Consider the following 27,821-nt stretch of genomic DNA (forward strand, 5'->3'; position numbering starts at 1 on the left):
ACATGCCCCGGAAGCAGCACCCGTACAGCAACCGGTCCTTTCTTGCAGGAGGACTGTCGGGGGGAAACCCTTATTTCTGTTTCTTACTCAACAATGCTTTCTCTTAACCAGACAAGACCCTACCACTGCTTCCCACTTTGCCAGGAACAAGCCTGGTCACACGAACATATTTACAGGAGGAGGAAATATAAGGCCTAAGGTTTTTAAACTATATTCCCGAAAACGTAAAAAGGCAGTGGCAGGGGGAATGGCCAAAACAAAGAAGGCAAAATACTGATCCCTGGATTTGCGGGATGGCTACCTGCGGGGTTCTCTCTACTTTGCGGTATTCTTTTAAAGTGCTATAGTTAGAAGTTAAAAACAAAGGAAATGGAAAACGGAACAGTTCTGATCTCTCTGTGCTATCCTACCTGGAAAAATTAAAACTAAAAAAAAAAAACCCTCCCAACTTCAAAGTCAGGCAATGCTCCTTCAGAGAGAGCCATCTCTACCTCGTGGTCTATTCGACCACCTGGGCACATATGCCCCAAAGGGCTTTTGATCTTGAAAAAAACTAAGGACTAGCATATTACTACTGCTTTCATGCCTGTCTGTTTTTGTATCTTCCACAAAGGCAGCAGCATCATGGAACTGCCAGTATGCCATCCTCAGCCACGCAGGTCTCTTTCCTCACGGGGACCACACTCAACTAACACCCTGGTCCATATGGGATGCAGAAGTTACTGAGCTGCAGGGAACACCTAAAAACATGAAAAATCACCAGGAAAAACAAAACAAAACAAAAAAGCCAAAAGGAAAAAGCCAGGCGACAGACTTTGTGCGCATGTGATTAATAAAAACATCTCAGGCGCTACTCCCATGAGAGGCGCTCTCCAGTTCACTGAGGAACAGAAGGTTCTTATCTCAGCAAAGTATCCGAGGCCTGCAAAAATCAGTGTGGACTCAACTGTCCTAAAAAAGAAAAACAAAACAAACGTTTGGTAAGTCTCCACTACGTCCTCTCCTGTTCCGGAGACCCTTGTGTCACACCACGACTGTTCATTGCACTCCCGCCCCCCAAGCCCGGTGTAGCCGAAAGGCCAACAGATGGACACTTGTTTTTGAGGCACTCTTAACTCTTAGCAAGTAGAGGAGGAGAAAAAAAATAATGTCAACTAACCTCACTCTGTGACTATTTAAAAACCCAGGTTACTGGGGCCTGAGTCATTTCCACTAACCTAAATAATGGTTCGACTTGTTTACATTGCAAATGTGGCTAGTTAGACACTAACAGCAAAGAAAGAAACGTTTCCATGCTAAGGATATTAAATGGCAACATAGGGATTCTTGGATCTCAGCCCACCGAGAGCCAAAGATCACACCAAAAAAGAAGCAGCACAAAACCTCCGATGTCAAGTAGGGGAAATTCACCTAAGACTTTGCTGGGGTTTGTATCCAGACGCAGAATGGCCATAGCCAGGGGGATAGTCAGCGTTATGTAATACTTGGAATCCTGGAGCAGGGGAAACTCCGGGAGTATCAAGTAGATTCGCATGGCTTCGACATCTGGCGGCGAACTCGACAACTGAGGAATCAGGCAGCTTTCAAAGCTATTTAAGATCTGCAGGAGAGAAAAGAGTATTGAGAAGTTCAGACGCTGCTGAAACCTAGTCATCTGATCTCTAAATTCAGAAACAACTGGAGGGACTCCCAATTCTCATTCATTCAGGAGGTCACTCGGGGGCCTCTACGAGCCAAGGGCTGGTCTGGGCACTGAGGATACATCAGAGAAAAGACAACACAGGGCGTTCTCGCTGTGGCTCAGCGGAAAGGAATCTGACTAGCATCCATGAGGACGCAGGTTCTATCCCTGGCCTCGCTCCGTGGGTTAAGGATCCGGCATTGCCGTGAGCTGTGGTGTCTACACATGCAGGTCAAAGACATGGCTCGGATCCTGTGTCGCTGTGGCTATGGCGTAGGCCATCGGCTACAGCTCGGATTCGACCCTACCCTGGGAACCTCCAAATTGCAGATGTGGCCCTAAGACCAAAAAAAGGAAAAGAAAAAACAAAGATCCCTGCCCCAGGCAGATCTTACACTCTGGAGTCGCATTTCCTTAGAAAAATTTAAACCAAATATAACGTATGTCATCAGGGCATAAAAATGCAAAAATGCATTTTGAAGCATGCGCTTTGTAGATGTAAACAACTCACCTGTTCCAGAATCACGGAGTGCTGAGAGTTCATTAACTTCTCAAATAACACTCGAGTTGAGTTCAGGTCAATCCCAGGGATTTTGGGACTTGTTTTAAAATGCTCATCAATTCTAAACAAACAAAACAAACCAAAATGTGTAATAAAAGAAAAACCAAGCCAACACGCTGATAGGAAGTATCAACAGGCAAACCCAACAGTTTGCACACACTGATCAGATGTAAATTTGACCTGATAGACAAGATGCACACAGACACTAACTCCGGGGAAGCCTGACAGGCTACATCTCCCTGGAATCTCTTCTTCAAGTGACCTTAACGTCTTCAAGCCTTTTTTCCTTCAAGTCAAAGTACAAGGATCATCCCTCCATTTCGGGTTGTCTTGAAGCTTCTAAGCAGAGGGTTATGTCCCTGCTTCCCTCTCGCATTTGTGGCCTCTTTCTGTCACTGTGCTATGCGGACCTAGACGCAGATGCCGTGTCTGGGCGCAGCAAACATCCCCTGTGCAAACCAGCCCACTTAGCAACAAATGCCAGGTTTAAAGCCAGTTATCTCTCTAAAAAAATCAGAACTACAACAAATGCAAAGTTAATCTCTCTCTCGGTTAACACAAGGGATATAATTATTTTCATTCAAGGACTAATTTCACAGCTATTGTTTTTAGTGTCCTATTAATAATCATTTTTCTAACCTTAAATAAAGTCTTAGCCTTTGACAGACTCAGAGAACGTCTCTCTTAAATTCCCACTCTTGAACACAGCACATCCAGTAATTACAAAAGAACTATCTGTTGTAATTACTATCTGTTGTAATTATTATCTATTTGCAAAACAGGCTTCTGCTTATGTGTAAGAGACATATTCAGATAGTTTTAATATACCTGACAGCAATGTTATAACTTATAAAAACAGAGGTAGCGTTTCTAACATTTAAAAAAAAATCATAATTATATGTACTGGAACCCAAATAGCCAAATCAAGAAGAAATACTTGGGCTTTCTTTGGTGGATCTTTTGCTGCTATCACTCTAAAGATAAATTTGCCCGAAACATAGAAATTAGTTCTGATGTCCCAGATGTAACCTTCCTTATGCTTATAAGTACCTTCTTTCTGCTATGCTGTTAAGAAAAAACAAAATACTTTGTCTCATGTATTTTTGCTTTGTTAAACTGGTCTTCGTTTTCACTGGTTTCCCATGAAGTAGTCTGCGTAAAGCTGGAGCGGGATTTCTGAAATAGCACAAAAGTCCGTTTTTTTAAAAAAAGGTTTTGAGATTCTGCTGTATAGCACATGGACCTAAATCCCATCACTTGCGATGGAACATGATGGAGGGTAATGAATGTGAGAAAGTGTGTGTGTGTGTGTGTGTGTGTGTGATTGACTGGGTCACTTTGCTGTACAGCAGAAATTGACAGAACACTATAAATCAACTATAATAAAAAATTTTAAAAAAATAAGAGGTTTTACCCACAAATCTATAACTCCGTGACACCCAGGATGGATAACCTCCCAAATCTGACCAAGAGTCCTTCTCCACTTTCATAAAAGCTGTCCTTCTAGAGCACCGTTTCTCTACCTTGGGACTACTGACTGGGCGGCAGGTTAATTCTTTGCTGGTGGTGGGTTTGTGAGATGCTCAGCAGCACACCTGACCTCTGCCCACGAAGCGCCAGCAGTACACTCTCCGCCACGGTAACAATCAAAAACGTCACCGAATGCCTGTCCCCTGGGAAGCACAGCCAGCCTCGCTGAGAACCACTGCTCTAAAAGACCAACATCGGCACAAGACAGAGTATTTCTCCCTGGAGGAAAAGGCTGAGTATTGGCTCTGAAATGAACTGGATGAGCTCAGTCGGCTGCCCCGGTGACACAAGAGAATGACTTTGCAATCTCTAACTGCAACCGAACGGGAGAGTCTGAAGCGACCTCAGGCTGAACCCAGTTCGGGACAGAATTTAGGGCAGGGGGAATGGGCAGGATGGGATTCACCCAGAACCAAAGGCTCAGTCTTTGGGGGAATTCATGCACCTTGTTTACTGGCAGGAAAAGGATGGGGTCAGGGACCTGGGACCATCGAAGATCAAAACCCATGACAAGACCCTTCAGCTGCAGCAAGTTCCTTGCAGAAGGGAGAAGATTCCTATAGAAGGGAGAAGCCCTAGCAAAGAAACATCTATTTACTCCCTGGGGGTTCAGACCAAATGTCATCTCCTGGTGGGCAGAGCTGGCCCGGAGTCCAACGAGTCCCTGAAGCTCCTTGCAGCTTTCCCTAAATTCACCCTTTCTGTGAAAAGGAAAAAAAAAACTATGGGAAAGGAAACCAGAGAAACCAAGAAGATTTATGGAACTAAGAATTTAAGAACAAACACCATCCACGTGGTGGGGGTAACACTTTAGAATACCCCCCCCCCAAATCCTACTTTTGAAATTGCACCAACCCTTTCGAGATACTGTCTCTCTCCTCAGTCATCTGCTTCTCTGCCAACCAGGCATGAATCGGCATTGCCCTTCCTGACGTCCTCTCACTCATCATCATTTGGATCCAGTTTTTTGCACACATCATCAGCTTAGCCACTGAATTAAGGCCACCCCCCCCCCCCCATCAAAGAGAAGAGGCGTCTCTCCCGGCCTTTGCTGAGTAAGTATCTGCATCACACGTGGGTATTTTTTTAAGACTCTCTAAGTCACTTACTTTTTCTCGAGAAAACTTCCATTCCAGCAGGCTGCAGAAGATAATATCTGAACAACACCACTGCTCAGAAAAGAAAAAGGGAGGGGAGGCTTTAATACTTACAAATAAATGGTTAATTAAGCATCAGCAAAAGATTAGTCATCTACTTCATTAACAGCTGCTCTTTCTCACCTGGGTGAAGCCTTGGAAAAGGTACATTTGCTTAGAGAGATACTGTTCGCATCTCAAAATGGACCAGAACTTAAGCTTCATGACATAAGTCATGTTAAAATAAAAAAAAAAAAAGAGGATCAAAGCTACCAAAAGAAAATTCTTGGGCCTAATAATGATCTCGAACTTTCCTCTCCCAGCAACCATCTAAGACATACCCCCCTCACCCCCAAACACCAACACAAAATAAAACCAACAGAAAGAGAAGCTAAGCTCTTGTTAACGAAAAAACACAAAGTATCTTTGCGAATGGATCACTGAACAAACATTTCCTTCTTTTTTTCTTTTCTTTTTTCTTTTTTTTGCCCTTCTGAGGAAGAAACTAAAAAAAATGAAGTGTGTATTCCTATGACCTAGCTGACCCAGGGTCTGGGAAAAACAGCTAGTTTCTGAGGGTCCGAGTGAAGCTGGAGGGAGAAGGAAATGAGAAGGAACAAAACAAACAGAGGGTGTGGGGGGGTCCCAGGAACTTGGGTACTCACAGAATCTGGGCAGGAAGATCTTAGGGATCAGCCCTTAGGGCCCTTTGTCACGTAAATAAGAAAACTGAGACCTCCTAGAGTGTCAAGGTCGCAGCAAGGGCAATTTCACTCTCCCCACCTTCCTGGGGTTGGTGGGGTGGGTGAGCCAGTCCCCCGCTCCCTCTTCCCTGCCAACTTCCAGCCTGAATCCCCAAAGGGCCACCAAAAGCTCAGCCTGAATCCCCAAAGGGCCACCAAAGCTTAGGGTGACTCTGGGGACCACGGTGGAGGTGCCCTGGGGCATCCCCAGTCATCCCGCACTCAAAAATTCACTACCTGGTGTGGCCAAAGCTCCCCCCCCACCCCCATCATAAGGCAAGATGTTTTATACACGTTTCTAGAACGACCACCACCCAGTTCACAGAGCATGATTCTCTGATTGCCAGCAATTAGACTCCAGAAAAATGGCAACTGTGAGGAAAGCCAAGTGTGTAAAACTATCAGAAAAAAAAAAAAACTATTTTAGGAATAAAATAGGAGTTGCCGTCATGGCTCAGTGGAAACGAATCTGACTAGCATCCACGAGGATGAAGGTTTGATCCCTGGCCTCGCTCGGTGGGTTAAGGATCCAGCATTGCTGTGAGCTGTGGTGTAGGTCACAGACACGGCTTGGAGCCCATGTTGCTGGCGGCTGAAGCTCCGATTTGACCCCTAGCCTGGGAACCTACGTATGCCAAGGGAACGGCCCTAAAAAGACAAAAATAAAAACAAAAATTAGCTGAAAGTCCTCAATCCTTTTTTTTTTTTTTGGAGTTATTTTTTTTGTTTCTTCTTTGGCCACCCTGTTGCATATGAAAATCCAGGGATCAGATCTGAGCCACAATTTTGACCTATGGTGCACCTGTGGCAATGCCAGATCTTTAACCCACTACACCAGGCCAGGGACCGAACCTGCATTCCTAGGACTGCACAGACGCCACCAACCCCACTGCACCATAGCGGGAGCCCCTACAATCCTTTAACTATACCTTTTTCTCTACTTGGCAATGAACTACTATTTTAACTAATGATTTTGAATGTGAAAATGCTAGAAATTACTCAGACGAGGTAAAATAAGAGTTCATCTTAGATTTGTGATGCTTTGGAATATGTACAGGAAGAAACTCTTGGGATTAAGCAATAACTACACTGAGCTTTCTAAGCAGAAAGGCCAGGTCAGGCCTTCAGCCAGTCGGGATTTTTAAGACCTAAGTGAGGCAGGTCAGCCTGTGCACTGGGTGAGAAAATGCGGAAACAGCCCATCATGTTACTTGGAGCTAAGAACACTAAACCCTGAATAAATATGTGCCCAAAAATGATTTCTGAAAATGTAAAATTCGGAGTTCCCCTTGTGGGACAGTGGAAACGAATTCGACCAGCATCCATGAGGACACAGGTACAATCCCTGGCCTCGCTCACTGGGGCGGGGATTGGGTGTTGCTGTGAGCTGTGGTGTACGTTGCAGATGCGGTTCGGATCCCACGTGGCTGCGGCTCTGGTGCAGGCCAGCAGCTGTAGCTCCGATGTGACCCCTAGCCTGGGAACTTCCATAAGCCTTGGGTACAGCCTTAAAAAACAAAGAAAAAAAAAAAGGTGAAAATTCCATTTATATTCACACTCTTAATATGGAAGTGGGGAAAACCCCGAAGCTACGAAGTTCCAATATACTTTGGGAAGAAAATGAAAATGAGCAACCACGTACTTGATGGTATTGGCATTGTTGTGTTCTGCGAGTTTTTGTCTCCAAACCGCTATGGTTTCATCATTTATTAAACTGGTGTAATGTGCTTGATTCATTGTCCTGAAGTCAACAGCAGGAGAAGAATTCTGGGGGATTAAATACAACGGTAGAAGAGAAATTACGCAAGAGCAGGGGTCTTTCCTCCTCTCCCTCTCCCCACACATGCCCGACTCTGTCTTTCACTTACGGACAGGAGCTGGGGCACACTGCCCAGATGCTCCGTGCCCTTCAGAACAGAGGCACCCCCCAGCCCTAGCCCCAGCTGTGCTGCCCTCAGGAGCTGCTCTGGGCAATAGGTGGGCGGAGGTGTGGTACCCAGGCCTGGAGCCCTGGCCTCCCAACGTCAGAGCTCCATTCCCTGGGGTTGGCTGAGGCCTCTGCTACACTGAACAGCTGTTCAGCTTCTCCCCCTGCCCAGTCCTGCCTCCTGCACCCCTTAGGCAATACTGCTCTGGAGCATGCTCCCTCCAAAAATTTCTGAATGTAAGTCTCTGGCTCAGAGTCTGTTTGCCAGAGAAACCAAACCATTGTAACTTTTCCAGATTTCTTTCCCCTCTGCTTTGAATCATAACAATAGGAATTTTTGGTGGGGGAGTTCCTGCTGTGGCTCAGCAGGTTAAGAATCCAACTGAGTGTTCATGAGGCTGTGAGTTGGATCCCTGGCCTCGTTCAATAGGTGAAGGATTCCACGTTGCCTTAAGCTGCGGTGTAGGTTGCAGATATGGCTCAGATCCCACACTGCTGTGGCTGTGGCAGAGGCCAGCAGCTCCAATCTGACTCCTATCCAGGGAACTTCCATATGCTTGGCATTAAAAAAAAAAATTTTTTTTAAGGGATTTTAAAATTTTTTTGGCCACGCCTTCAGCACCCAGACACTTCCTGGGCCAGGGATCAAACCCAAGCCACAGTAGTGACAATGCTGAATCATTAACCACCAGGCCACCAAGAAACTCTAAGGCTTTTAAACTACTAATTATCTGCCATAACTGTTCATGGAACTCCAACAAAATGTACCACACAAGTCAGAGTTCAGATATAACCTGTATTGCAAATCATCTATGAAAACTTAATGCCTCTTAATTTCTTGCTCAGAGAATACAGCTACAAACTTTAAGAAAGGTGACAAAAAGGACATGTAAAATTGGCCGTGAGAATCCAAATGTTGCCCAGCAATGTACCGTATGTCCTTTTTTCAGTGAGATTTTTAAAAATAAAACTATACGTGCACTTTAATTTCCTAAAATTGCTCTTTTTCAACTTATTTTCCCCAAATACCATTCTTGACCTAGAACTGAGAAAAAACTGAAAGTGCTTTATGCTTCCTGTACTTATTATTAGAAAAGAGGAAAAAAGTAATATTAAAGCATTAACCAGATGGTCATCTTTTTTCCTTTGTACCTGCACATAAAAACATAAGTTTCAAAATAAATTTTCTTGGTTATTTTTAAATATGTACTAGGGAAGTCAGGTACAGCATGATAAATATAATTAACACTGCTGTATGTTACACCTGAAAGGTGTTAAGGGAATAAATCCTAAGAGTTCTCATCACAAGGAAAAAACCTTTTTTTTTTTTTCTCTACTTTTTCTCTCTTTTTACAGCCACGCCTGCAGTATACGTAAGTTCCCGAGGCCAAAGATCACATGAGAGCTGCAACTGCAGCCTACGCCATAGCTTGCAGGAAGGCCAGAGTCTTAACCCACTGAGTGAGGCCAGGGATCAAACCCGCATCCTCAGAGAGACAATATCAGGTCCTTAACCCACTGAGCCACAAGAGGAACTCCCTTCAGTTTGGTGTCTACATGAGATGCTGGATGCTAAACTTACTGTGGTAGTCACTGTAAGTCAAAGCATTTTGCTGGACACCTTAAATTTACACAGTGCTATATGTCAATTACATCTCAACAAAGCTGGAAAGAGAGAAAATAAAATAAAGCACACAGGTGACTTCAACAGGCAACCAAGGTGAGATAGACTATTCTAGGAAAAGGGGGATTATGTCACTAGCAGGCTTTGAGTCAGGCAGGCAGACACCCCCCCACACACAATCCCTACTATATCCCTTCTTCAATCCTATCCAGGGAACAAGATGAAAGGAAAAGGAGGAGTTCCCGTCCTGCCTCGGCAGAAACAAATCTGATTAGTATCCACGAGGATGCAGGTTCGATCCCTGGCTCCACTCAATGGGTTAACGATCTGGCGTTGCTGTGGCTGTGGTGTAGCTGACCGCTACAGCTCCGATTAGACCCCTAGACTGGGAACTTCCATATGCTGCAGATGCAGCCCTAAAAAGACAAAAAAAAAAAAAAAAAAAAAAAAAAAAAAAAAAAAAGAAGAAAGAAAGAAAGGAAAGGAAAAGGAGAGGCTAGGTTTTGCACTCACTGAATTGTGCAAACCTAAAAGCAAACAAGAAAAGGAGTTTTGATCGGTTGCCGCCCCCTTCCTTCCACTCAGGCCTGGCTCTAACGAATGACCCAGCATTTTATAAAAACGGAGCCTGTCACTGCACAGGTGCTTTTTCTTAGGTCTTTAAGGGATTCTTCAAGCGTTATGGCAAAAGAATAAAGACATATCTTGATCCATCTCTATATCAGTACTTAATAGATTAAGTAAAAGTGTATAGTTTCAGTTTTTATAAGAGCAACACCTTCCTAAGTCAAATTCTATTTTTAGTTTCTTTTTTGTTAGTTTATATGTGTAAAGCATACCACTCTTACCAGTTGTTTCAACCTTTTTTTTGTCTTTTCTAGGGCCGCACCCACAGCATGTGGAGGTTCCCAGGCTAGGGGTCCATCGGAGCTGTAGCTGCCAGCCTACACCACAACCACAGCAACGCCAGACCTGAGCCAAGTCTTCAACCTACACCACAGCTTACGGCAACGCCAGATCCTTAACCCACTGAGCGAGACCAGGGATCGAACCCGCAACCTCATGGTTCCTAGTCGGATTCCTTAACCACTGAGCCACGGCGGGAACTCCCAGTTGTTTCAACTTTAATCTGCCCTATTTCTCCAGCAATATGCTACTTTCACTACCTTCTCAGGAATGTTCTGTATGCCAGTCCCAACAGTGTTAACTACAATAAATTTCAAATCCAACTATATACCTCAGATACCATTATTTACAAAAGGAATGAAACTAAGGTTTGTGTTGAATTTTACAGAAAAATGAAAGTTGGTCAGTCAAGCCAATTTCTTAGGGAAATGAATACTTCAAACTCTATTACTTGTGGACCTGAGGTTATTATCCTGCAGAGATTCCATGCTTTTCATATTTCCACTTCAGTGGCATCTTGAAGAAACAAAGAATTGTCTCAGTTTTCTCCAGGTTTCTCTGTGAAGCACGGAAGCTGGGCCTAAAATAGGTCTAAGGCAACAGTTCCAAATCAGCCCAGATGGCTCAACTCCACAGAACCTTCTCCAGGAACCTGACCTGGAAAATATCTACTTGTCAGTTTCAGCTGTGCAACCCGCAGCCTCAGGCTGCACCACAACCTCTTGTACCCAAATCACAGAATATGACTGGACACCAGAAGACACAAACACTGCGTGTTAAAAGATGGCAAAGTATCAGAGGAACGGGGAGCGCTTCCAGCACGGAAAGGGCTCCTTGTCCCCAGACCCGCATTTCTCCCCAGTCTCTTCCGCTTCCCCCGTCATCGCCTGCGCCTCCCTGCTCCTCCAGGGGGGACAGGATGCTCGCACAACAGATGGTCGGTCCTCCCTCGGGGCTTGTTGAATCAGGGGGGAGGGAGAGGAGAGGACACATGAGCAGGGGCGGGGCTGGAAGGCAGAAACCCAAACTGTGGTGCTGATTTCAGACAGACTCCCCCGTCCCGGAAGAGGGGAAGGAGGGAAAGCTCTGCCGTAGACACCTGGCCCACATGCACGCTGACCTCCAACCCCGAAAGATCCAGGCACATTCTTCCCGGCTTGCCCACCACAGTGACGCAGGAGACTGCCTGAGGGGATCCTGGTGGGGCGCCACGAGCGGATGATAAAGACTAAGGATGTGGGAATACTGCGGCATCTCTTACATTCAGTATGTCCTCAATCACATCAAATGAGTCCGGCAAGTTCTCAAATTCCTCCAGTTTGTGGCTCCTTCACAGGGAAGGCAAGAATGGAAAGTCAAATAATCCCAAAGCAAAGCATCAACTCTCTAAGGCCTCCTGAAATCTCTCTGGGGACAAATCCATTATAAATAAATACTTTTACGTTATTGGAACTCTGGGATTACAATACCAAGAATGGAGCTCCCGTCGTGGCACAGTGGTTAACAAGGAATCCGACTAGGAACCATGAGGTTGCGGGTTCGATCCCTGGCCTTGCTCAGTGGGTTAAGGATCCGGTGTTGCCGTGAGCTGTGGTGTAGGTCGCAGACGCGGCTCGGATCCTGCGTTGCTGTGGCTCTGGCTCTGGCTGGTGGCTACAGCTCCGATTGGACCCCTAGCCTGGGAACCTCCATATGCTGTGGAAGCAGCCCTAGAAAAGGCAAAAAGACGAAAAGACAAAAAAAAAAACAAGAAAACTACTGGCACTTCAAGGGAGCAAAAAGGAGATTACGTCAAGGTTGAGCCTGCTTATTTTAAGAAGATGAAATCGGTAGAAACACAAAGAGTGATGCTGCTCTCAGGTAACTGTTGATGCCAAGAGCTACTGGTTCCCCATCATTCCACCTGCCCCGATAACAATCAAAAGAAAACCGTACCTCATATTTGGAGCAAAGTACAAAAGTTTGGTCTCCTCCAGAGAAGATCTGCTTAACAATATGATATTTGAAGCGATCTGTCAAAAAAGAGTTTCAAGAGTATATGTTTCAACCATTAAAAGTTTTGCCTTGTTCGCCTTTTCTAAAATTCCAAAACAACGCTTCAGAGCGGCTTCCTATCCATTTTAATTACGTCAGAGACGTACGGAACTTTCTATCCTGGCTCTCTTCCCTCGACTGTTTCTACCTCAATTGCATTAAATATAGAAACCGGTATCTTCCTCTCCACCCCGCCCTCCCTCCCCCCAACCGCCCACCAGTCCGGACCTCCTTTCTGTATTTTTCATTCGAACTGTCATGCCGCTGACCTGAAACGTGAAGCAGCCACGACATGAACCATCACCTACGCTGCGAAATCATTTGCCCTCCGAGGGGTGGACCGCAGCCCCTTCGGGACGAAGCCGCCGCAGGGCACTTCCGTGACCACTCCCTTTGTCCCCCAGCACACTGTGCCCGTGGTGACAGGTGCACCACTGCGACGCTCTTATGTCTAATCCACGGGGGGACCGTGCCCTTTCCTGCTACCACCGCGGCACACACTACGCCAGTGGCGCCTCCTGCAGCACAGGTGGAAAAGCGCTCCTGGAGCTGGGTGACCCCAGGGGGAACTCACCACCTCCCTCTCCCTCACAGCCCTCCTCCTGGCGAACCCCAAATCTTCCTTAACACAGCTCAAATGTCCTCTAACCCGAATACTCCCTGAGGCCTTCCTCCGTGCTCCCACCTTCCCATGAGGGTTCCTAAACCCACAGCATTTACGGAGGAAATGCAAATTTACCCACATATGTTATAAAGTCATATTGGCAAACATCCAAGCGCAAATGTAAGATCACAGACGTTATGCTATCATTAAACTGAAGAATGCGGTCGCTTCAAACTAACCTATAAAATAGTTGAGTTTTTAAAAGTGGTGTACTTCTGAAATACATGCATTCCCAACATGAGCACAATGCCTTAGAGCAAAAGAAACCCACAAATGATACGAGGCTAGCAAGCCATTCTTCCACTTTGGAGAACCTCACCAAAACAGAATCTTGTTTATTTTATAGTTCAAATTCCACTATGCTTTTAGAGGCTTATATATTCATTCCATAAATATTTACTGAGTGGGACGTTGTGCCAGGCCCTGTGCTATATGCCAGGTTCACCAGGAGTACCAGACTCAGTCCCTAGACTTAAGTTTCTTACAACCCAGGAGGGAGCTTATGACTGTTAAACTAAAACTCTGATCAAGTCATGTGTGTCATTCACGGTCTTCAAAATCAACACTTTATTAAATCCCACTTGTTTTTAATGACTCTCCAGCTCCATTTAAGCTTCAGGATTTGTTATTTCAAGTCACTCTTACTGAATGAGGGCCTTATTCTGATTTCCAATGAAATGAACACTGTGCTATTTAGCTATGTTTGAAAAAGAAAAAAAAAAAGGCATGAAAAGAGATCATGTTACGACCAAAATCACAATCACAAAGGGAAGGTGACACACTAAAAGCACAGGCGTGAAGACCCACAGATACAGAGAACAAACTAGTGGTTTCCAGAAGGGGCGGGGCAGGAAGAGGGGACAGAGGGTGCAGAGTGGGAGGTACAAGCCATTGGGTGTAAGACAGGCCACAGGGATGTAAGGCACAGCACAGGGAATAGAGCCAACGGAGTGCAAGTGTTAAAAACCGCATAAAAATCTTAAAAATGAAAAAAAAGAGCACAGACTTTAGAATGAGGCAGACCTGGGTTTAAACCTGCCCCCATCATCTACAGTGTCTTGGGCAAGTTACTTAACGTCCTTAAGACTCCGTTTCCTCATCTCCAACATGGGCATAATACCCATTGTTCTCAAGGTTGTATTCAGGGCTGAGCCCAGTCATGGACCTTGGCTAAGCGTCCAATAAACATGACCTTCCATTATCAGCAACAGTAACGAATAACATGTATTCAGCATCGTCAAGATCCTAGGGCCAATTTTTGCCTTGTCCTCCAGAATCTCAACCAGAGAGCCACGTGCACAGGAAGGGCTCAAATGCTTGTTGATGGACGTTCAACGCCTCCTACTCATTCCCTCCAAAAGACCTCAAGGTAAAGAGTAAACACATGCTCTACAAACAACTGTGTTCAGCAGTTAAAACACCATTAAATTCCAACGGAAAGCACCCTTACCAGCTCTGGCTGAAAGCTGGCCACTGTGGGCAGCCCAGTAACCCTTCACAGGAGATGGGCACTTCACGTTACAAGTGTGTCCAGTTCCCAGTTGACCTCTTGCTCCACAGCCGAATGCATAGATGAGTCCAGAAGAAGGCACGAAGGCTAGAGTGTGTTGTCTGGGGAAGCAATGGGGATGAGCTCACCAGCACTGTTTCTCCTGATCTGAATGAACACACGTCCCGATGCTGACTGCGAACTTCCACGTGCGAGCGGCAGTTCCTAGGGGGCACCGCGAGAAACCCACCCTCTCGGGTTGACACGTGCCTGTGTTTGTCGTGCTGGCCCTTCCTGACACCCTCCTTCGCCGAGAACCTAGGTCACAGGGAGGACGGCAAGACCCGGAAAGGGTGAAGGGCCTGCTGCCCTTGGATGGGTAGGAAGAGGCAGGGCGGACCAGGAAAACGTCCAAGAAACTCTCTCACGTTCCTTTTTTTTTTTTTTTTTTGTCTTTTTGCCTTTTCTAGGGCCGCACTCGCGGCATAGGGAGGTTCTCGAATCAGAGCTGTAGCCACCAGCCTACATCACAGCCACAGCAACTCGGGATCCGAGCCGAGTCTGCGACCTACACCACAGCTCATGGCAACGCCGGACCCTTAACCCACGGAGCGAGGCCAGGGATGGAACCCACCACCTCATGGTTCCTAGTCGGACTCCTTAACCACTGCACCACGATGGGAACTCCTCACTTTCCTGTCTTCATGTCTCGCCCACATCACACTAATCCTCTTTGCTTTTTAGGGCTGCACCTGCGGCAAATGGAAGTTCCCTGGCTTGGGGTCTCATCAGAGCTACAGCTGCCAGCCTACGCCAGAGCCACAGCCGTGCGGGATCCGAGCCACGTCTGTGACCTACACCACAGCTACCAGAAACTCCTGATCCTCAACCCACTGAGCGAGGCCAGGGATCGAACCCACATCCTCATGGATATTAGTCAGGCTTGTTAGCACTAAGCCACAATGGGAACGTCCTGCTACGCTTTATCCCCAAAGAAGCACACTGCTCCGTGTTGCTCTGCTTCTCTGACACTCTCCCTTGCCACGCCTTGCTCAGATCTGAATCTCTCCACTTTCACCGTAGGTGTACATGCAGGTAACATTTCTTAAAATGATGGTGGTTACGTTCAATGGCATTCTCCAGCACGACAACAACAAGACCCATTTCTGGGTCTTAAGAGATGCAAGCATGAGGGGCACTCACCTGCCACAAGCAATCTGAGTGACTTCACTGCCCATCAGCTCCAGAACTCTTCTCGGATTCACCTCATCGTTCATGGAATCATGGCCAAGTTGCCCGCAGGAACCAGCACCAAAGGTAAACACACCTCCACTCTAGCAAGGAACAAATGCCACATGAGTGCACTGCAGCTCTGAGCCTGGGAACACCCTCTAAGCTCTGTATACAAAGTTCCTATCACAAGGGTCTGTATACAAACACGACGCTCACTCGATACTTAGGCCAACCGTTTCTTTGGAAGGTTCATTAAATAGAAAAATAATAAAAACGAACTTAAGACCACATCTTTACCAAAGACATCACTCTCAAGGGCAGAGGTGTCATCTATAAATTCTGAAAGTTGTTTAATAAAAGTACAACGATGTATTAACAAGAAAGAAAACAAAAGAAGGAGATAAAGGCAGGTGAAATGAGATGATTTTGCATGATCCTGCATATATAATTAATCGAATGCTCCACAGATTCCTTGATAAGTAAGACTTTTTTACAGCTGTACTTGTACAAATGCATTTTATTAAAGTGCGTCTATAACAGCATTTGTCTGACATGAAAATACCTTTTCATTCTCTCCAGATGTGCTTCATTTGGAAGCAAAAGAAAGAGGTTGACAACTGAAAAACATTAATTATGCTGCTCTTTCTCTTTTTACATATATTTAAATAGCTTGTTTTAAAGGAACACAGACTACCACTGTATACATTTTAAGGTTATATATATTGAGCTATTTTTCAACACTGCTCTCTCTAAAAGACCCTCTCGGGAGTTGCCTTCGTCGCTCAGTGGCTAACACAAACCTGACCAGGATCCATGAGGATGTGGGTTTGATCCCTGGCCTCACGCAGTGGGTCAGTGACCTGGCATTGCCAGGAGCTGTGGTGTGGGTTGCACACTAGGCTCGGATCCCGAGTTGCAGTGGCTGTGGCAGAGGCTGGCTGCTGCAGCTCTGATTTGATCCCTAACCTGGGAACCTCCATATGCCAAGGGTGTGGCCCTAAAATAGCAAAAATAAATTAATTAAAATTAAACTTAAATAAATAAATAAAAGACTCTCTCAAAAATAACTGAGCAATGATAATCACCCAGCCCCAGAGCACAACCCAGAACAGTCCGACTCCCTTACTTTTGTGAGAACGGCTGTATGTTCTTCTCCACAGCTGATATAGACGACTTTTTGTGCTCGGAGGAGCTTCACATGGCAGGGAGACTCTCGGTCTGGAATGAGAGTAATATCAGAATCTCACTACCATTTGCCTGTGAGATGAAACATACGCAGCTGCGTCTGCCCGAGTTCGGGGCCCCCTGGATTCCTGACTCATGTTTGCAGCTCCTTGCCTGAACCTCCACGTGGGTGTCTCACAGGCAACTCATTTTTAATATATTTAAAGGCTAACTTATGGGTTCCCCAAACTCCCCAACTCTGCCCCCCCCCAGTTTTCCTCCTTTCATAAATCCAACGTCATCTTTCCAGCTGTTCCTCTCTTTATTTCAAACTACGCATCCAACAACGAGCAAAACCAATCGGCCCCACCTTCAAAATGTATTTAAAATCCATCTTTATTCCCACTGCCCCCAAACTGGCCTTCGGGCTTCCGCTGGGACCCACTGCAGCCCAAGTCCGATCAGTTCACGCCTCGCCTCAACACCCTCGGGGTCCGCCCCTCTCCCTGAGAGAAGCCCGAATCCTTGCCCCTCCGGGGCCCCTCAGAACGGGGCCTCCCGACCTCTCTGAGTCCAGCTCTGCTACGCGCCCCCTGCTCATCCCACCGCTGAGCACCCCATGCACCCTCCCGCGTCAGAGCCTCGGCCCGCCCTGTTCCCTTTGACCAGAACCTTCTTCACCCGGCTTATCTACACATCTCCTCTCCTACCTGACGTCCCACAGGGCTCAGCTCGAACATCTTCTCACCTCACGAGAAACAGGAACCTTTCCCCTTAAATCCCCTGGCGTTCGGTATCCTTACCGCTTGGTTGGTTGCTTCTGCCCACGAGCATGCAAACTCCTCTTAGCCAAGCGTGCTGTCTGTCTGGGTCCCTGCTGTGCCCTGTGTGCCCAACACGGGGCCAGCGCACAGAAGACCTTCTAGAAGCTCAGAGTCGGAGTTCCCGTCGTGGCTCAGTGTTTAACGAATCCGACTGGGAACCATGAGGTTGCGGGTTCGATCCCTGGCCTTGTTCAGTGGATTAGCATCCGGCGTTGCCATGAGCTGTGGTGTAGATCGCAGATGCGGCTCGGATCCTGTGCTGCTGTGGCTGTGGTGTAGGCCAGCAGCTGTAGCTCTGATTCAACCCCTAGCCTGGGAACCTCCATATGCTGCGGGAGTGGCCCTAGAAAAGGCAAAAAGACAAAAAAAAAAAAGAAAGAAAAAGAAAGAAGCCCAGAGTTAATCAATGAAGCCAAAAGTTACGTACCTTCCTCGTCACTGAGCCCCAGCTGCCCTGCGTTATTCATCCCCCAGCCAAAAACGGCTCCTGAGAGAGACAGGGCAAAGCTGTGGGCCCCTCCTGCAGCCACCTGCGCCAGCGGGATGCCCTCCAGGGACCTCACTCTCTGCGGGCTGGCTTGGGAGGGGAACTCCTTCCCCAGGCCCAGCTGCCCGTGGCTGTTCTTGCCCCATGTGAAGAACTGACCATCTGAAATAAGAAGAGGACAACGGGTATGACCAAAAATGACACAAGTTCCAGCCACAAAAATAATCTCGTCAGAACAATACAGCTGCCCAGGAGGCTGGTTTGTTAGTTGCCCCCCACGCCCCCACACCAGCCCACACAAGAGCAAGGGAACAGACCCACTGCATGCTCTTAAGAGTCCCAAACTCCCACTTGCCATGACATCAGAGAGAGAAACTGAGTCTCAGTACCCCTCCAAGGCTATTAACATTTATGCAAAGACAAAATTAAATGTTGCAGCCAGTTCAGATTTCAACAGGCCAATTGCCAGGCTTGGATCCACTAAGCCAGATGAACTAGTTCTGACCACACTGGGACCATCAGAGACCCAGAACTTCATGGGGTCCGGCTACGACCCGCCCTACAGCACAGAGAATCAAGCAGGACATGTTAGTGCTGGAGTTCTCGTTGTGGCTCAGAGGCAATGAATCCCGACGAATGTCCACAAGGACGTGGGTTCGATCCCTGGCTAAGGATCCAGCATTGCCGTGAGTTGTGCTGCAGGTTGCAGATGAGGCTCGGATGCAGTATCGTCATGGCTACAGCTCCGATTCGACCCTTAGCTTGGGAACCTCCATATGCCATTTTTCTAACTCCTTGTTTTTTATGTATTTGGAAGCTGCATGGTGGAATGTAACGCAAGAGTGAGCTGAAGCTAAGAAAAACCAATCTTCTGCTCAAGAACACTGCAGCGCAGTCCTGCCTCCTGCTCACCCGCCCCCGAGAAAGAAATGGAGCAGCAATGATGATCCCTGCCTCAGCCACACACTGAGCAAAGTATGCGCTACCGAAAGCTGCCTGAGAACTGCCACTGTCTCACAGGAAGGCACAGACCCCAACTAGCTAGTTAACAGTATCTAGTTAGAGAACAGCACACAAAAATGCAAAGAGGAGTGGTGCCCGAATGACTGTAACATTAGCATATATTTTATTGTTACATTACCAGCTGCAAGAGCCAAGCAATGCCAGTTGCCACAGGAAACTTGTAATATTGTCTGCTGGTTCAGCTTCTGTATTAACCTAAAACAGAAAAGGCTTTCCTCTTAAGAAGGGCATTCACAACTAAACAAAACACCTCTAATAAATGACATCTTTGGCAGAAGACTTTTTAAAATCAGATATATAACCTTATATATTTCTTTTTCGTCTTTTTAGGGCCGCACCCGCGGCATATGGAGGTTCCCAGGCTAGGGGTCGAATCAGAGCTGTAGCCGCCAGCCTACACCACCGCCACGGCAACACGGGATCCGAGCTGCGTCTGTGACCCGCACCACAGCTCACGGCAACACCAGATCCTTAACCCACTGAGCAAGGCCAGGGGTCGAACCCACAACCTCATGGTTCCTAGTCGGATTCATTTCCGCTGTGCCATGACTGGAACTCCCTAATCTTATACATTTCTACTATGTCTTTCACTAACCTCCTGCCTCTGAGGTAGTTAGTATTTAAAAAAAAAAAAAAAAAGAAAAACTGCAGGAGTTTCCATCGTGGCTTAGTAGTAATGAACCCAACATGAATCCATGAGGTTGTGGGTTTGATCCCTGGCTGCACTCTGTGAGTTAAGGATCCCACGCTGCATTGAGCTCTGGTGTAGGTCACAGATGCAGCTCGGATCCCACATTGCTGTGGCTGTGGCTGCGGGGTAGGCTGCAGCTCCAATTAGACCCCTAGCCTGGGAACCTCCATATGCCACAGCTGCGGCCCTAAAAGGAAATAAATAGATATCGCCCTTAAACCCATTACCACAACCTTCTGCTACTTTCCGCCCGGTCATCTCCAATTCAAGGACAAAAGGAATAAGCTACAGAAGAGAGACTGCAAAGAACACGGTGTCTCGTGGCTTTCCAACGCGGGCAATGCCACGATGCAGCAAGCCCACTTCTGGGTATTTATCCAAAAGAACTGAAAGCAGGGTCCCAAAGAGCCATCTGCACACCCACATTCATAGCGACATCATTCACAATGGCCAACAGGTGGCAGCAACCCAAGTGTCCCTCCACTGGTGACTAGAAAAACCAAACGTGGTGCCTGCATCTGGAGGATGTGTGCAGTGGGGTATCCACCCCCTTCAAGAGCAGAAATCCTGACATATGCTACAGCAGGGATGAACCCTGGACATTATGCCAAGTGGAATAAGCCAACAACAAAAAGACAAAGACCCTATGATTCCATATATGTGAGATTATCTAAGCTCGTCGAGGTCATACAACTTGAAAAGTCTAATGGTGTTTGCCAGCGGCTGGGAGAGAGAAATGGGGGCCCATCTTTAATGAATATGTAAGCTAAATTTCTGCAAGATAAAAAAGTTCTAGAGATGGGTGACACAACAATGTAAGTATATTTAACACTACTAAACTGTACATTTAAAAACAGTTAAGACAGTAAATTTTATGGGGGCTTTTTCTTTTTTTTATTACTATTATTATTTTTTTTAGGGCCACACCCGAGGCATATGGACGTTCCCAGGTTAGAGGCTCAATCAGAGCTGTAGCCACTGGCCTACACCACAGCCACAGCAACACCAGATCCAAGCCATATCTGTGACCTAAACCACAGCTCACGGCAACACCAGATCCTTAATCCACTGAGTGAGGCCAGAGGTCGAACCTGCGTCCTCATGGATAGGAGTCAGATTCGTTTCTGCTGAGCCATGATGGGAACTCCTGTTATGTTTATTTTTAAAAATTAGGAAGGGCACACTCACTGCCTCCAAAACTCTGATTCCCTGGGATGGTAAAGAGGTAGATTGTTACGATAACTTTTAAATCCCACTCCTGTGAGATTTCACTCAGGTGAAAAACAGAGATAAGAACAGTACCTATGCACAGGAGGTGGTGAGAAGTAAATGAAAAAAAAAAAAGCATGTGTGGCACTTCCTGGAGCTGGACAGCCTGGGGCTGTCTCCTGCTCCCTATTTGAACAATTCACAAGGGAGTTCCTGTCGTGGTGGCTCGGTGGTTAACAAACCCCGACTATTGTCCATGAAGATGCGGATTCGATCCCTGGCCTTGCTTGGTGGGTTAAGGAAGGATCCGGTGCTGCTGTGGCTGTAGGGTAGGCCTGCAGCTACAGCTCTGATTCGACTCCTAGCCTGGGAACTTCCATATGCTGCAGGAGCAGCCCTAACAAAAGAAAAAAAAAATTCGCGAGCTGCTCTGTTCCTCTTTATTAAGTGTATGCAGGGGAAGAAAGGAGTCAGGCGGGCCGGCTCTTGGAAGAGGGGCACTTTAGAAGACAGACATCCAACAGGGGGGGGGGGCGTTATTCAGAGTGATGGGTGCACGTGGCTTTTGCGAAGGGCTTATTTTCTCAGATATAAAAAAGTTTATAAAACAGAGTCACATATGCATTTAATACCAAATGGAACCCGACAATTTTTTATTGAGATAACTGCAGAGTCGCATACTGTTGTAAGAAATAATACAGAGCTCCCTTGTACACTTGGGCCAGCTGCCCCCAGTCGTGGCGTTCTGCAAAACTACAGCATAATATCCTAACAAGGATGCCGACACTGATACAACCTACCGATGGTGTACTTCCCCAGTCTCACGCGGATTCATCTGCATGTATAGTCTTTCTACCACGTGTGCAGCGTCACGTATCCACCTGAGTCAAGATCCTCAGCAACGGAGCCACAGCAGCCAGATTCCGGGCGCTCTACTCCGACAACCTGCCCTCCCTCCCCGCCCTGGAGCCCCTGGCAACCACCAACCCACCCTTCATATCTGAAAGGCTGTCGCTTCGAGAACGTTATATAAATGGAACCATACAGTAGACAGCCTTTGGGGACTGGCTTCTTCTTCTTTTTTTTTTTTTTTTTGGTCTTTTTGCCTTTTCTAGGGCAGCTCCCACGACATGTGAAGGTTCCCAGGCTAGGGGTCGAATCGGAGCTGTAGCCACTGGCCTACACCACAGCCACAGCAGCACAGGATCCGAGCCGCGTCCGCAACCTACACCACAGCTCACGGCAACACCGGATCCTTAACCCGTTGAGCGAGGCCAGGGATCAAACCTGCAACCTCATGGTTCTTAGATTCATTAACCACTGCGCCACAACAGGCACTCCGGGGACTGGCTTCTTTTTCACTCTGAGGAATGCCCTGGACTTTTGTTCAGACTGCTGCACAGATCAACAGCGGGTAGAACCCACGGTGGTTTTCGATCAGAAAAGGTAACAATGCCTTGGGGACCAATGTTTCTGACCCCGGGAGAGCAACAGCCCTTTCTCCTGGCCAGTTTCCCACTCAAACTCCCCCCCAGTTCTCCCTCTGTGAGTGGCCGTCACCCTTGTCACAACCTTCCCAATCGCAGATGCCACCTCCAAAAAATCCCTGAGAGTACCTTCAACATTGTAGACATTTTCTTCGTGGCGAAGCAGCTGTTAGATACTCAGCCAAATCATTTAAGAATTAGAATGAGTACTTTTTGTGTGAAAGAACTCCTGTATATTTGGTATATTAGCTGTTGGTAATCTGGCCTATTATTAGAGTAACAGGTCAGCCTTATGATTTAGGCTTGCGATTTTAAATTAAAGCTTAAGACGTTCACCACGTGAAAAGACGTTTTGTTTTGTTTTTTTCCAAATGTTCATTGCGTTCCAAGAACTCTGCGAGCAACACGGCGACTCGAATGAATAAAGTACAGTTTCTGAATAACTCACCTTTTTTTAACTGGAGAGAGACATTTTGATAAATAACTCCAATATTTCTGACAAGTGTTCTAACAGCAGAAGGCACGGCACTGACACAAAGGAAGCCGCGATGAAAAGGAGACAGCAGCACCAGAAACGAGGGGCTGAACAGAGAAACTCGCAGAAATACTATCCGGAGCAAGTGGCATCCTCACCTGGGCACCGCCACCGACTCCTCGGTCGTCATGAGTCCCAGCTGACCATCGCTGCCTGCACCCCAAGAAAACAGCTGGCCCCGGTCACTGAGGGCCAGGCTGTGGGACTCGCCACACGCCACATGGACAATGTGCTCATCTGCCAATGCTCCAATTTGCTCTGGAAAAAAGAAAAACAAACCCAAGGAGGAAAAGGTAAATTCCCGCAAAGGGAGTTACACGAAATCCGCTTCCCAGGCAGTCTTGTTTTGCAAAGGGAACCACTACGTCTGGATATTTACAGAGATCATAAATGGTGCATGGTTCTCGAAGCTGTCAACTTAGACCCCAGCCATATGGGGGTGCACACGTCCCAGGCGGCCCTGCGGGTGCCCAGTGCTTCTCTCCGAGGAGGAGCTGAAGGTTTTTACTAGTTGCAGACGTGGACCCAGACAGGCCCGCGTGTGAGCGGGAATGAGGCCTGCTACGAAAAGCAGTGGGACTGAGTGAAATGCCACGTGGGAATAACGAGACCCCCTCATGCTGCAGTCTTCTTCCCAATCCACCTTCCTCCCTCAGTTTCAGGATTCAGTCTACACACACACACACACACACACACACACAGAGCCAGGGCACAGAAGGATTTCTCTGAGAAAACGGCCCCAAAGAAAGAAAAGACCCACAGCAATGGACATTTGCGGGTCCCCCAATAAAATGCCCAGCTTCCTGCCCACACATAGCTCCGCTCACAGTTCCGCCCCCACTCTTGAAATACAGAAGGTCACTCAAGGATCGACATATATCTGAGGAAACTTTAACATAGACGTTAAAGAGCAAAACAAACAGAAGGAAACGAACTCTGAAAAAAAAAAAAAAAAAAAGATCACACAGGGAACAGAAGAAAAATGTAAAGTTACCAGAGGAATAATATTCAGAAAACATTCAGAAAACAAAATTATCTTGGAAAATCAAAATATGGCAGCATAAATTTAAAGGAAAAAAGCTTCAAAAGCAGGATAGGAAATAAGAATTGAAATTTTCTAAGAAATTGCAAAGACAAAGAACAGAACAAAAAAAAAAAAGAAAGAAAAGAAAGGAGAGGATTCTTCCAGGAGGTCCAACAACAGAAGAATAAGAACTCCAAAAAGAATGGAAAAAATGCAAAAGTAGAAAATTAAGAAGAAAAACAAGAAAATTGCTCATAAGTGAAAGACATGTTGAAAGAATCTATTAAAATCTCAGCATAATGACTGATTAAAAACCCACTTCAGAGCACTTACACTTGAAATTTCAGAACACCAAAAAAGATTCTCAAAGTCTCTGGAAAGGAAAACAGTTTTTATACAACAGAGCAGGGATCAGAACAGCATCGCATTTCCCAGGAGCAACACTGAAAATCAGAAGACGATGGAGCACTGCGTTCACAGTTCGGGAGGAAAATGACTCCCAACAGAGAATTCCTTACCGAGCCAACCAGGAACCACATGAGAGGGAGGACAGAGGACAATTTTCAAGGATGGAAGGCTCTAGAAATATTTCACCTCCCAGGCTGCCCCTCTCAGTTTAAGGTACCTAATATGCCTCCAAAACAAAGCAAGATTCAGGATCCAGGAAAGAGGAATTTCGCATGGGGAACAGGTGAAGAGTATTTCCTGGACAGCGATGAGCCAAAGCGGGAGGGATGTCTCCCAGGGGAAAAATGGAATCCCATCTCATCAGGTCAGGAGTTTTACGCTTTTTCAGACACTAGAGATTACTATGCAAACGAAAAAACAGTAATTATTCACTCCAGGAAACGCTAAATGGCTTTACAGGAAGTTAAGAGCAATCATGGCACATAAAGTCCTAATAACCAAATCAGTATAATTTACACAGTTAAAATTTTAATTGTCAACTGATTTTAAAAAATCAACTATTTGGGGAAAGATAAGCGGAGGGGGGGGAGAGTGAGTGGAAAATATGAAGGGCCTGCTACCTTTCCCCAGTGGGACGCCTCCAGATTATGTCCAATATTGAAAAGAAATCAAGAAGCAGAATTACAAGCATCTTGTTTATAAATATAAACACCAAGAGAAGACGCTGAAAGAGTGCAAAAGCGAGGGCCTCTGCAGGTGAAAGTCAAGCATGGGGTCAGGGGCGGCAACTCCCTGGCTGCTGTCTGACCTAAACAGAGTCTGTATAAACATCCCTCGAGGAGTTTCCACTGTGGCTCAGAGGGTTAAGGATCCTGGCCTCGCTTAGTGGGTTAAGGATCCAGTGCTGCCATGAGCTCGGATCTGGCGTGGCCGTAGCTGTGGTGTAGACTGGCAGCTCCAGCTCTGAGTGGACTCTAGCCAGGGCCCTTCCATAAGTGGCAGGTGCGACATGAAAAAGAAAAAAAAAAAAAAAAAAAAAAAACTACTGGAAAACAAAAAAAGTGTGTTTCTAAAATGAAGCCGCTGAAAACATGTTCAAGTCGGCGCCCATCTCCTGAAGGCTGCTGTTACTCCTCCATTCCCACACCCACCGCCTTTCACCTCCACTCACCATCCCACCCCAGCGCCCCACCCAGCCTTGCCCACCCCCCCCCAAAGTAACAGTCCTGCCTCCACGCTGAAAAAACGAAGAAATTCCTACCCAAGTGGCTCAAGTGCATCAGATTCGTATTCCTTTGACCAAAATATCCACCTCGCACACCCTTTTAGGACTTGGGCAGCTTTTATGTTCTTCTGGGTCTAGGGGCCCAGCCTGGTACCTCAGCCAGCACTGAGACCTGTCCCCCAACTCCTGACCTCCGACGGAGGGCAGGACACAGCCTTACGCGACAGTAGGAAGTTTCTCCAAGGCCTGACGGGACACTTGGCTCAAAATCCGTCGATGGATCCTGCTTGACGTGGTTTACCGCAGCGGAGTGGTGTCCAAGCGGCAAGTCTAGATTCCAGTTACCATTTACCGCCTGTCGGGTCCGGCTCTGGGTAAACCAATTCCTGCCCCATCACGTGCCAGCCACCAGATAGACATGGAACCACGCTGACACCACGACCCACCTTGCGGCCCCAAAACAAGAGGTACCATTTAGTGATGCAAAGATTTGCAGAGAATTAAACCAGGGCTTGTCATGAATCCAGCTTCCTCTATGTCTTCTGGCCAGAAAATCAAGCTCCTCCCATTCACACCAGGGATGCGCTGAAGTGAAAACGGAATCCCTCTTTAAGAATCTACTCCCCAGCTCGACTGGGAGTGCTTCCTTCACACCTGGCACTGAGCACCCCCCTGCCCCCGCCGGGTACACCCAGGCTGCAGGGCACATGTGCCCGCGCCATCTCTTCGGATTCATTCTGTCAAGACTCGACGCTATATTTTGCAGATCTTGACAGAACCTCAACCCACGTGTTAAAATAGTGAAACACACTGAGGAAACATTTGGCGTGTTCTGAGGGTAAAAGCATCTTTTCTCTCTGATCCTCTCATAGCAACACCTTAAGGTCTTTCGGCGTCTTCAGCAACGTTATCAGCTCTGAATGAGCCAAGGGCAGAGGGCAGAGAAGTGGCAAACGCAGGATGGTGCTCGGAGCAGGTCCAAGTGCACCGACACTGTCAGGAGCACTGCGACATGGCTTTGAGCCCATCATCTTTTTTTAATGTCTTTTCAAGTCAATAGGAAACTAGGCAGCAAAGCATCTCAGGGAGGTAACAGAGAAGGAGGATAGGAGCCGGAGGGCAGAGGGATGCGCCTGGGGTGACCTCCAATCCTGGCGACGGCCCTGGGAGGTGAGGGCTCAACAGTAAGTCCCAGCTGAGAAAAAGTCTGTTCTGTGACCGAGGTTCACAGCTACTGAGTGCTGGTGCCAGGACTGGAGCCCGGGTCTTTCCGATTTCAAAGCCCATGACACCTACACGTCTGTCTCGTCTCTCCTCGTGAAAAAAGGATGAGGTGGATTTTAAATCTGTGAAAGCGAACGATGATGTGAAGAGTCTGGCCATGGATTAACAGGAACCGGTCTCTTTCCGCTCACTGTCTGTTCCAGTAAAAACTATATCCCAGTTTGCAGGGAACAACATGAGCAGCCGGGTGGCAAGTATACAGAACATACAAAATTCATGGTCAATATTTGGTAATAAATTCTTAAGGAAACTAAACTAAAATAAAATCAATGTCAGCAGAGAGTGTGGCAAAAGGGATTCAACCTGCATCCTCAGATGTCTCCTTTCTGAGTTGCCCCCAAATGTCCCCCCAAACAGTACATTTAACAGAAGAAAGCAGAAGGCTCTGCACGGCCGTTCTGTGGATCCCAAGCCCCGAGAGTCACCCCAACTCTTTCAGTTCCCACCGAACACTCACTCTAGCTCCCGTCCTGCCTCCTGCGGCCCCACCTGCTCCCCCCGGGGAAGTCTTTCTCCAAAGGACCACCAACCTCGGCTGAGGGCTGCGGCGGACTTCTGCTCCGGGTTTGGGGGGAAGGAGATAAACCTCATCTCAGCCAACCTCCCAAGACAGAACGCCGCCCGGGTCCCCCTGCAGACCCCAACAAAGAGAATTTCCTCGTGCCCGACGCGCTTCCTGGGGTCCCCCGGGCTCCCGCAACACGGACAGACTCTCCCTCATTTTCTTGGCGTCTGTGAAAGGTCCTTGGTCTAAACCATAGTCCAAGCTACTTTCTTATTTCCAGGTAGACATTTCGGAGGACCTGGGACCTCAACTCTAGAACCCAACTCACTTTAAAGTGACTGCCCCTTCCCTGACACAGTCACTTCCGTACAAGGAATTCTACCGTGTTCCTCAGCCAAAGCACCCCAATCGGAGTCAGTGTTGGCT

General features: G+C 47.1%; 1 protein-coding gene across 8 annotated transcripts in view; it reads right to left on the minus strand.

The window, feature by feature from the left end:
• HERC3 (HECT and RLD domain containing E3 ubiquitin protein ligase 3) overlaps positions 1-27,821 on the minus strand; it is a 121,105-nt gene that overhangs the window by 51,758 nt on the left and 41,526 nt on the right. For all 8 annotated transcript variants that reach the window (XM_021100756.1, XM_021100749.1, XM_021100750.1 and 5 more), the window contains 11 exons: positions 23,048-23,207; positions 19,146-19,222; positions 17,945-18,166; positions 16,656-16,747; positions 15,500-15,630; positions 14,258-14,418; positions 12,045-12,121; positions 7,295-7,419; positions 4,883-4,942; positions 2,193-2,304; positions 1,411-1,600 (listed from right to left, as the gene is read on the minus strand). In XM_021100756.1, coding sequence (XP_020956415.1) covers positions 1,411-1,600; positions 2,193-2,304; positions 4,883-4,942; positions 7,295-7,419; positions 12,045-12,121; positions 14,258-14,418; positions 15,500-15,630; positions 16,656-16,747; positions 17,945-18,166; positions 19,146-19,222; positions 23,048-23,079 — 1,279 coding nt within the window. In that variant the 5' untranslated portion in view covers positions 23,080-23,207. The remainder of the gene's footprint in view (positions 1-1,410; positions 1,601-2,192; positions 2,305-4,882; positions 4,943-7,294; positions 7,420-12,044; positions 12,122-14,257; positions 14,419-15,499; positions 15,631-16,655; positions 16,748-17,944; positions 18,167-19,145; positions 19,223-23,047; positions 23,208-27,821) is intronic.

Source organism: Sus scrofa, chromosome 8 (genome assembly GCF_000003025.6).
Source record: "Sus scrofa isolate TJ Tabasco breed Duroc chromosome 8, Sscrofa11.1, whole genome shotgun sequence".
Classification (NCBI taxonomy): domain Eukaryota; kingdom Metazoa; phylum Chordata; class Mammalia; order Artiodactyla; family Suidae; genus Sus; species Sus scrofa.